Raw genomic sequence first — 10,768 nt, forward strand, 5'->3', positions numbered from 1 at the left:
GTCCAGTGTGTGGGTGTCCTGTCACCAGCCCCCTCCTCTGCTGGCCTTCCCCGTCAGAGCCTGGTCAGCTGAGGCTGCTTGCCTGAAGCAGCCACACAGCACTTGGAAATGTCCTTAATTGCTTCACCAGGGTGGGGAGTCACCCTGCAGGCAGATAATTAAAAAGTTCAGAGCTTGATTAATTGGGAGGAAATTGGAGGAATGGGGCTGCCTGCTGGGCAGGCGGGAGCTCTGGCCCCTACCATGGGGGAGCTGGGATGTCTTGAAGAGAGGCAGGCTGGGGCCTGGGGCTGGGACCAGGGCCTGATTTGGGGTCCATGGCCTTGAAGGACCAGGCTATGAAAACTCTTCACCTCCTTTGTAGGTTGTGGGGCTCCATATCTGGCTCCCCCAGAGAATGGGCTCCATCCCTCCATCCCCACATCCTCACACGTATTCACATCCAGGAACCCATCACAGTGGTTGCAAAAGCTCTGACTGTGCCCTTGGGGCTGAGGGACCCATCGGCTTCCCGCTTACCAATCAGAGCTGTTCTGGAGCGCTGTGCTGTGCCTGCTCTGTGCTGGGCAGTCAGTGGGGTGGTTCAGTGGCTGTCCTCAGGAAACTCACCCCTGGGCAGGGGAAGGAGGAGGAAGGAGACAGATGTTAACCAGATGCCAAGGATGTAGGCAGGATGCCTTGAGAGCCCTCACCCAAGGCTCAGGGGATCCAAGGCCTGGAACAAAATCCTCAACCCACCATCCTAGCTGGCCAGCCTTAAGAACAAGATGCCACCTTTCTAGGGCCAGAGGTACCAGACCATGTGGACAACTGCCATACTGTCACTATGCTCACGGCTGTAGGGGAGGTGACAGTTACAATCCTGTAAATCATGCTATGGCAGAGGAACTCTGGAAAGAGGCCTCAAGCCCCACCAGGTAGACAATGGCCTCCTAGGAGGACCAGAAGGCCGTTCAGGCTGGTGCTGAGATTTGAAGGATGAGGAGTTTGCCAGGAGCTGGGACAGTGATGCAGACAGAGGGAGCTGCTTGAGCCAAGGTTGAAGAGAGACCAGGTGCAGTTTGTTCCGGAAACTGCAAGCCACCTTCTGCGGTGGGAGCCCCGGGGATGACTGGGAGCACGGTGGGAGCTGAAGCCGGCCAGGTTGAGGCCTAAGCCGGCTGGGCTGTCTGTACGCACAAGGGAGCCATGGGAGGGTCTGGAGCGGAGAAGTGACTGGACAGATGGTGGGCATAAGAGGCCAGGGTGCCGCCCTCAGACAAAGGGGAGGCGTGTTACTACAGTTCCCAAACTGCCTGCTGACTCCTGTGGTCCTGCCAGTGCCTGGCAGGGTTCCACTAAGGAGGGGCAGGAGGGGGCAGATGATTGACATCCCCTGGGTGGTCCCCAGGGGAGCTCCCACTGCAGGGGAATGACTCTGAGGCATCCGGACTTGACCTGGCTAGGCAGGCCCACCCTGGGAAGTGAAAGCATAAGTGAGTGGGGGAGGGGCACCCCTCATCCAGGAGGCACAGGCCCTCGTCTCTGGGTGACTTCGGAAGGGCCACTTCCTCTTCCCTTTTCTCTCCTCTCTAAAACGGAAATAGCTACATAAGGTGGCCGTGAGGACTAATGAGGTCACAGACCTGGGAGGCTCTTGGCCCAGCATAGGTGCATCCTGGGCCCTCAGGGATAGACAGAAAGTGTTCCTCTCCATCCCCAAAGCTTCCTGCACCCCTCTGTTCATGGAACAGGGCCAGGCACCCTGCCCTGCTCTGCCCAGGGGGACTGGCTGCTGGGTTAACCTCAGGTCAAAAGCAGGAAGCAAGCAAACTACAAAAGCCATTCTATATAAGCCAGACCCCAAACTCCTCCTGCTCAGCTACGGGGACACCACAAACCCTGTCTGGACACAGGTGCAGCACGGGGCCCTGGAAACGTGCAAATCAGCTCCTGTATAGTACATAGAGAATGCAGGTCCGGTGCTAGGTGCTAAGCCTGTCCACAGCCACAGCCTGACAGCTAGAAGAAGCTGTAGAGGTGACCCCAGCCAGCATCTGCCTTTGACAAGTAGAACTGCAGCCCACACCAGGGAGGAAGTAGCCCAAGCTCATAGAGCAGAAGATCATCAAGCCCCTGGCTTCCCTATTCTGGGTCCAAGACTCTTTTCTTAGTCCACAGCCTGCTTCCTGGGGAATCCCAGGGTGGGCAGGGAAATAGGCAGGACTGCAGAATGGGCACTGCGGACCCCAGAGCCCACTCGTGACCCCTCTGCCTACCTCAGCAGGACCAAGGCTAACCAAAGGAAGGCATCCCCTGGGTGGTCCCCTGCTCGTTCCGGGGCTTTGTGTGTTCCAGGGCTGAGGCTTTTGACTCAGTGTCCCAGTGCATGGCATAGACTAGGGGCTCGGAATGCCCGCTGAATAAATTTACAATTCACAGTCTCTACAGCTGGACCTGGGACTGTGTGTGCTCTCATCCCGTATGGCCAGGGCTTGGTACATAGTAAGCCATGAGCCATGAATGAGTATAGGCAGATCATCCCTAACCCCAAAATCTAAAATCTGAAATGCTCCAAAATCCAGCACCTTTTGAGCATCAATCTGACTCCACTTGTGGACTTCATAAAGGTATCTTTATGCGTCCTTCATGCGTGAAGCTATTTAAAATATTGTGTGGAATTACTTTCTGGCTATGTGTATAGGGTATTTATGAGATATAAACAATTTTATGTTTAGATTTGGGTCTCATCTTTAAAATATTTCATTGTAGATATGCAAATGTTCCAAAATCTGAAATTCAAAACACTTCTGATCTCAACAATTTTGGATAAGGGGTACTGGACCTACATAATAGCAAGTACTGTATCACATAAGTCTGGCAGACACTCTTCCAAGTGCTTCATTTTTACTAAATCATTTCATCTTTCCAACAAATATAAAGTCAATGTTATTGTTATTCTCACTGTACAGGAAACTACGGCACAGAGAAGTGTGGTCACAGGGATTCAGCCTGTCAGCATCTCACGGCATGTGCCCTGGTTCAGTTCATTCCCTCCTTCCCTCCTTCCCTCCTTCCCTCCTTCCCTCCTTCCCTCCTTCCCTCCTTCCTTCCTTCCCTCCTTCCTTCCTTCCCTCCTTTTTTCCTTCCCCCCTTCTTCCCTTCTTCCTTCCTTCCTTCCTCCTTCCCTCTGTTTCTTCCTCCCTCCCTCCTTTCCTTCCTTTCTTCCTTTCTTGGAGGGGTCCTGTTCTGTGGTCACTTTACCCTTTCTGAGCCCAGGCTGGTTTTGAATTCCTAGGCTCAAGCAGTTCTCCTGCCCCAGCCTGCCAAGGGCTGGATTGGAGTGTGCACCACTCTGCCCGGCACCAGCTTCACCAGCCCTCCTGTTCAGAAGCAGGGAGTGAGGGGTAGAATTCATGTGCAGGGAGCAAACCTGTTCAGATGCCCAGTCTACCCAGAGTCAGAGACAGACCCCCCTGTCTCAGGACGCCCAGGAAGATAGCAACGTTCCTTTTAAGCCCCCACCACTTGGCACAGTGGGCCTGACTTGAGCGGTGACTCCAGGGTGGCATCAGCCGTCTATGGGATTAAACCAGTGTCCCTGGTGGGAGGAGGGGGAGCTCCGGCAGCAGGCCAGCCATTGAGGCTCAGAGAGTCACTCAGTGCCAATTAGCAGCCCCACTGTGCCAGGCCCAGATGGAGCCCCGCCTCGGCCTGACTCAGGGCTCACTTGGTCAATTATCACCTATCCCCGGAGCCCAGGAGCAGGCGGAGAGGAAATCTGTTTCCCTGTAATCCTCCCTCCCAGGCCCCGGCCTGCTGCCATTCTCACTTTGCGTCGTCTGGCCAAGGGCTCGGGGCGACTGTAGCGGGCAGGAGCTGGTCCCTGGTTTGGGCCCAGCCTCTGTCTTGCTAAGCGACTATAGACAGCCTGACAAGGTGGTGTCCAGCCCTGACACTCAGCCTCTCCATCATTTCTGTGACCAATACTACTTGGGCATGAGGTCTTTGGAGTCACAAAGACCAGAAGTCCAACCTCAGCCCTGCCATTTACTAGCTCCGTGACATTAAGAGCTCTGTGACATCACTTTACCCTCTGGAGACTGTTTCCTTATCTGTAAAGTGCGAATAATAATGTCCGTACTTCAATGGGCAGGGGTATTGATTAAGGGAGAAAAGCCATGTAAAGCTCTTAGGTCTGCGAGTGGCAGCTGGAAAGCCCTTAATAAATGAGAATTATTATTGTCCTCACATGCCGATGTCCTCACAACGGCTAACATTTACATAGCACACGTTCGAAGGGCTTTGTGTGTATCAACCCATCCGAACCCTGCCCTTGCCCTTGAGGTGCTCACTGCTGAACTGGGGAGACAGAGCTGCTTTTATTGAGCAAATGGAATTGGCCAAGTGCCTACCATGTCCCAGATCCTAAACTAGATGTTGAGATCTGTAAGTGTGAGACTAAACACTCAGCCTGTGCCCCATCCAAGGTTCACCAACCAGTGAGTGGGACAGAGATATGTCCCATCTCATGGGAGCCCATTGGTGGCTGACACTGGTTGGCACTGCTAGGGCTTGGAGGAACCAACAGTGCATATTTCTTCCCAGGTCTGTGTCCCTTGATCTCAAGTCGGTAGCCTGGCGTTTGCTCCAGAGGGAGTAGGTACACCACAGAAACGCAAACACAGCCAAACAGACTTTTTCCTTCCTAACCAGCCAGCGCGCTGCTGCATGCGAAGCGTGTCCTGTGGATTGGGGCCAATCCAGCTTCTGCGGGAGCCTAAAGGGGCACAGGAAAGATTTGCCAATCTACTGGGTCAGAGAGACCGAGAGAAAGATGCTGGGCAGCAGGAGTGGTGGGCACAGCCGGGGTACCTAGGGAATTACAAGCAGATGAGAGGGGCCACAGATGGGGTTGGAGAGGTGTCTGTCCAGTCCTCCCACTGGCCAAAGACAAAGGGAGTTTCTAGGCACAGGACTCCAGCTTGAGAACTAGAATGCTTCAGTCGCCCTCATGGAGAGACCCCAGGAAGACTCTGGGGAGAACAAATGAAGGTAAAGCAGGACCTGAGCATCAGAGGCGCGTGATGAGGCCCAAAGGATGCTGCTGACACCAAAACAGGCATGCCCTTGACCAAGTGTCTCCTCATCCACTGTCGCCTCTGCTTCCCGAAGCATCCCGGAAGGGGCATATTGGTTCATTCCACCCACATACACTGAGCAGTTCCTGGTCCCACCACTCTGCCGGGAACTGGGCACCAATAGCGCGGCCCCGTCATGCTCCTCTCCTCCAGGGACAGCCAGGGCAGAGTAGGACGCCAGGCCAGTGCACAAAGGGTTCCCATGTGTGGTGTGGGCCAGGGCAGGAGCCGCTTTCACCAGGACAGCCTCTCTGAGGAGGTGACATTTAAGCTGGCCTGAAGGAGGAAGAGAAACCATCATAGGAAGAGCAGAGAAAGCCCCAGCAGAGGCTGCAGTGTAGCCGAAGGCCTGGAGGTGAGAAACTACCTGACAGCTCACAAGCTGGAGCTCAGTGAGGGCAACAGGGGTGGCAGGCAGTGGGCTGGTGACCCTCCAGGCCGGTGGCCTCGTGGCTCCTTGGGCAGTGCCAGGTGTGTGGGTTTGTTCAGAGTGCAGAGGGAACCTCTGAGTTTAAGCGGTGTGGACAGCTCTGACTTGTGAGCAACAGGCCAGGGCCGTGGAAGCAGTGAGGTCCAGGGGCCCGTTTGGAAGTTCCTGTCTCCTGCACCATGTAGGTTTCATCGACCCTTTTCTACATGGAGAGACTGAATCTCAGAGCGAGGGGAGAGCTGTCCAAGCTGGCCGACACATGGGTCAGGTCAGCTTCCCAGGTCTGTCTTCAGGCTCCTTAATTTTTCCCACTTCTACCTGAGACCCAGAGGTTGGCAGGATGGGTGGCGGCCTGCCCAGCTCCAGGAAGCCAGGAGTAGTGGGAGGAGAGGTAGTGCAGGGGATCCAAGGCCCCAGCTCACACGACAGCCTCACACAGCTCACGTGAGCGGAGTAGAGGACCGAGCACGGGAGCGGGGCAGCACGGCGAGGCTGGAGAGATGGGCTTGCCAGTCCGTGAGCCCCGGCGCCCCTGAAGAGTTCAGGTTCCCTGCATGATGGGGAGCCGTGTGGGTGCTCTGAATAGCAGCTTTGCACACCGCACCACTCACCTGTTCAGAGTGCACAATTTAATGGGTTTTAATGCATTCACAGAATGGTGCAAGCACCACCACGATCAATTTTAGGATGTTTTTGTCACCCCAAAGAAATCCTGCTACCCATTAGTAGTCATTCCCCATTCTCTCTGGTCCCCTTCCCTAAGCGAACACACATCGACTTTCTGTCCCTTCAGATATGTGTCTTCCGGACCTACTTCCTATAAATGGAATCATACCTCTGTGACTGGCTTCTTCCACCTAGCACAAGATTTTCAAGGTCCCCCATGTGGGAGTGTGTACAAGTACCCTGTTCCTTTTTGCAGCCAAATAATATTCCCTTCTGTACCAAGATGCATTTTTAAGTGGCAAGGAAAGGTTTGCACTTTAGACAGCAGACTCTGCAGTGTGGGCGGAGGCAGACAGATGGCCTTGCCAGGCTAAGGAGTGGGTGGGAAGAGCTTTCTAGATGCCCGCAGGGGTGGGAGGCGGCCAAGAAGAGTTGGGGATGGGACCCTGCTGAGGAGGGAAGACCTGGTAATTGATTGACTGCAGGGGGTGGGAGGAGAGAGGAGGCATGGGGTAGAAGTACTGTTCCTGGTGATAAGGTGGAGACAGAAGCCACTTCCTAGCTGCTGGTTTTAGGAGCTCAGTACCATAGATCTAGAAATGACAGGATGCTCCAGGGTGGCCAGGCAGTGAGCCAGTGAGGGACTGCCTAAGCAGGGGTGGCCTGGGGATCCCAAGAGGGGGCCAGGACATGCTGAGGGGGGAGGCAGTCAGGAAGAGGGTCCAGATGGAGGAGCTGGCATAGCGCCAGGGGCAGAGGGCACAAGCAGCCAGGCATGGGGTGGGCCAGGAGATGGAGCCGGCACTGAGCTGGGCTGGTGCCCTCCAAAGACAGAGCCAGGAGCATCCTGATCTTGGGGTCAGAACCCTCTGGCATCAGTTGGGATGGTTCTAGACCTTCCCGGGGGTCCTGTGTCCCCCTCCACAGAGGAGGAGGCAAGCTCAGAGAGGCTGATGGTCAACTAGAACCAGGGCTGTGGCCTGCAAGAGTTGATGGCCCTAGGAGCCCCGGGCAGTGCCAAGTGGCAGCTGCCCCTTCAACCAGCAGCAGGAAGTGGGGAGAGGGGGTCCTAGCAGGGAGGTGTGAGGGAGGACTCCGGGGCCCCAGAGTCAGTGCTGCGAAGTGGAGAGAGCCCTGGATGGGTGCCCGGGGCAGGATTTACCGAGCGCTCCCCACGGTAGATGCAAAGGAGCCACTTAGAGGCAGTGTAGCATGGTGCGGTGCGCACAGATGCAACCAGACCTCCTGGGGCCAACCTCAGCCCATCACCATAAGCCCATGTCCTGGGAAAGTGACTCCACCTCTCTATGCTTTCATGCCCACGCCTAAACACAGGAGTGACAGGTGACTTCCGGCATAGGGCACTGAGGCTCCAGCAGTAGATCCAATCAAAATCCTCAGGACAGACGGCGCTTCAGGGGTAACCAGCAAGCACTGGCCACGTGCATGTTTGCTCTCTGGAGCCCAGGCGTCTTTACTGTGGTGGTCTCAATAACTCCCTACAGGCTGCTTCACATCGCTGCTAGGGTCTGCTTGCCTATGTCAAAGTCCTGTCTTCTGCCTCCCTTCTCAGGGGGTGGAGCCAGAGCGGCATCAGTCAAGGTAGCTGTGGATGACTTAGTTGCCATCTTTGCTTCTGGAAGCTCCCTCCAAGAGGCAGCAGATGTAGGGCCCGAGAGGGGTGCTGCCCTCTAAGGCTCCAGATGGAGTCACCCTCAGCTCCTTACTGAGCACCTGCTTTATCCGTCAAGAGTCAGAGCTGCAGCTCCCTCTCCACCCTGAGCTAGGCACTGTGTTCCTTATAATCCTCGCAGCCACCTCACGCAGTAGATGCTCTCTCACCCGTGAGGACACTGCTGCTCAGAGAGGTTGCACCACTCATCCAAGGTCACTCAGCAGCTTTGTTTTGAACCAGGTAATTGCATAATACTACCAGGCGTTGTTCTCAGCGTTTTCACAGAAGTTAACCCATGGAGTACTCATCTCTAAGAGGTAGATACTATGATCCCATCTCCAGATGAGGAAAGAGATTAAGTGATTTGCCCAAGGTCACTCTGCTGGTACAGAGGAATCTGGGATTTGCCAGGTAGCCTGGGCACTAACCACTGTGCTCGTGCCACCCTGCCTGTGTGTCCTCCAAAGTCCATGCTTTTCCCAGTTAAGCAGGCAGCTTCGAGAAGGGTTTGCAGGGCACCTGCTGAATACCAGGTTCTAGCAGCTATGAATCAGACACAGTGCCCATCTTAGGGGAGCTGAGAGAGTGGTCAGGAGGTCCCTAGACAAGTAATTGGCAGGAGAGTGAGGCACTCTGAACTCAAGTGAAGTTCCAGGCACCAAGAAAGACAGGATGACTCCAGCTGAGGGCTGGCCTGTGGATGAGTTAGCAGCGCTTCATCCCATGGAGGATTTTATGCTCCAAAGTCCTCTCCTGCCCACCCACCGGCACCAGAGAGGCACCATAGCACAGCTAAGATGCTGACCTCCAGGTGGCTGAGAGAGAGACAGGACCTAGGCCTCAATCTCCTGAGGCCCAGCCAGGGCCAGCAGAGGATTTGAACACATGTGCACATTCAGGCTAGTTGCTTCTAGTAGAACCTAACCCTGTGACTTGAGCTGCAGATCAGGACCCAGAATGGGGATGAAGGCCACAGCCTCCAGGAGAACCCAGGATGTCACATGTGGCCAAATACAAATATGGCCCCCCTCAGGTTGTCCGGTACTACAGAGCCCTTCATTTTAAAAATTGGCTTAACTGTCTTAGCCACTATTCCTGGAGCACCTAGAGTGTACAAGGGTTTGTGTCCTGTGCCTTATACATTCATGCAAAATGCTCACCTGCAGAAATGAGCTTTAGAGTCAGGGTGATTAAGCCACTATCTAGAAGCACACAGTGGGTAAAAGGCCGAGCAGGGACTCAAACCTGTCCCTGAGTGACCTCAGAGACAGCCCTCTGTGACCCTGGGACTTTCTTCTGTAGTGAAATCCTCTCTTAGTTGAAAGCCAGGAGTCCAGTTACAAGCTAGTTACAAACTGGGGAGCAAGCCCGGGGCCAGGACCCTGCCTCAGACCTCTCCAGCTGCCTCCTGGTGAGACCAGGATTGGTCCTGGAGGCTGTGGCACAGCCAGGCTGGGGCGGGTGGGGAGACTGTAAGCGCCCCAGCAGAACCCCAGACAGCAGTGGTGTGGGAACTGAGGTAGCCAGGAGCCTTCGGGGCAGAGCCGGATCCGCCACCTGAAGCCTGGAGACGCCCAGAACTTCAGGGGATGGAGTTTCCTGACCACTGAGGCGGCATGGTGCCTCCCTGTTCCAAGGCCTTTCTGCATCTCCTTCAGCTGCCTGGTGACCCTCCCTGTCCTCTCTCCCAGGCTGCCCTTCTGGAACCTTCAAGCCCAACCAGGGCGATGAGGCCTGCACGCACTGCCCCATCAACAGCCGCACCACTTCCGAGGGGGCCACTAACTGCGTCTGCCGCAATGGCTACTACAGAGCGGACCTGGACCCCCTGGACATGCCCTGCACCAGTACGTTCCTGGGCTCCAAAGCCACCTGCAGGAGAGCTGGGGGTCAGGGGAAAGTGGCCGAGCGCCTGGCGGGAGGGGGAGGAAAAGCAACCCTGGGGTTGCTGCTGCCAGTATGCCAACACCATAGAGCGGGCATCTGGCTCTCACAGCCTTCCGCTCCGTCACGGGGAGGAGAAAGTCAAGGTCTCGGCTCACAAAGGAACAGGAATGGGAGTTTTGGCAGAAGAAGAGGCCGCACAGGTGCTGTCTGTGGCAGAAAAGGCTGCCGAGTGTCCAACCTGGCACCAGCCACCTGAATCCCAGGCCAAGGGTCTCTAGACGGGGTGGCCTAGAGGGCAGGATTACTACCCCTGCCTCAGTCGGGAATGGCATTCAGCTATAAATCACACAGAGCTGACCCCTGTAGCTTAAACCCTATGGTTTGTTCTCTTACATAAAAGAAGCATGCGCTAGGCAGTGCTGGGATACTGTGGTAAAGTCACAGTGACCTCTAAGACGTGGCTCTTCCTGCCATCCAGGGGATGTGGTTTCTATCCCTAAGGTCACTTTCTAGTCCCACATGGCTGCTGAAGCTCCAGCCATCACACACATTCAAGGCATTAGAAAAGAGAAAAGGACAAAGGGACATGCTACAGTTGCCTGTCTCCTTTTTTAAGGGACAGCCCTATTCAACCACTTCTGCCTCTTGCTTAGTGGCTTGGCATTTAGTCACAGAAGGCTGGGAAATGTAGTCTTTCCTCTGGACATTTTGTTATCCTGAATAATGTTGGCTTTTGTTAAAAAGAAAGGGGGAAATAGCAATTGTACAGTTATCTCTCAAACACAAAAAGACTGCCCAGTAGCAAATACTAAGGTTGGAGCCTGGAAGGAAAGACTTCAGCAGATGCACAGCAGGATAACACATTCTCAAAACTTCTCAGGTGGGCGGACAGGAGAGGATTTGGAGTTCTCTGGGAGGCCTGGGCTGGAGCCAGGCAGTGGGCACAGAGAGCTCTCTTGGATGCTAACCAGGCCCTCCCCCCGCCCCCTC

The 10,768-nt window shown here is 55.1% G+C and overlaps 1 protein-coding gene and 1 long non-coding RNA gene across 4 annotated transcripts in view; one reads left to right on the forward strand and one right to left on the reverse strand.

Annotated features, from left to right (window-relative positions):
• Ephb2 (EPH receptor B2) overlaps positions 1-10,768 on the forward strand; it is a 142,078-nt gene that overhangs the window by 85,000 nt on the left and 46,310 nt on the right. For all 3 annotated transcript variants that reach the window (XM_013519671.1, XM_005394748.2, XM_005394747.2), the window contains one exon: positions 9,583-9,738. In XM_013519671.1, the coding sequence (XP_013375125.1) occupies positions 9,583-9,738 (156 nt within the window). The remainder of the gene's footprint in view (positions 1-9,582; positions 9,739-10,768) is intronic.
• Positions 24-3,937, reverse strand: LOC102010442. The gene is made up of 3 exons (XR_262642.1): positions 3,812-3,937; positions 520-611; positions 24-144 (listed from the first exon to the last, which is right to left on the reverse strand). It is a non-coding gene; the product is annotated as an uncharacterized LOC102010442 (long non-coding RNA).

Source organism: Chinchilla lanigera, unplaced genomic scaffold (assembly GCF_000276665.1).
Source record: "Chinchilla lanigera isolate Chin_1 unplaced genomic scaffold, ChiLan1.0 scaffold00051, whole genome shotgun sequence".
In the NCBI taxonomy this organism is placed as follows: domain Eukaryota; kingdom Metazoa; phylum Chordata; class Mammalia; order Rodentia; family Chinchillidae; genus Chinchilla; species Chinchilla lanigera.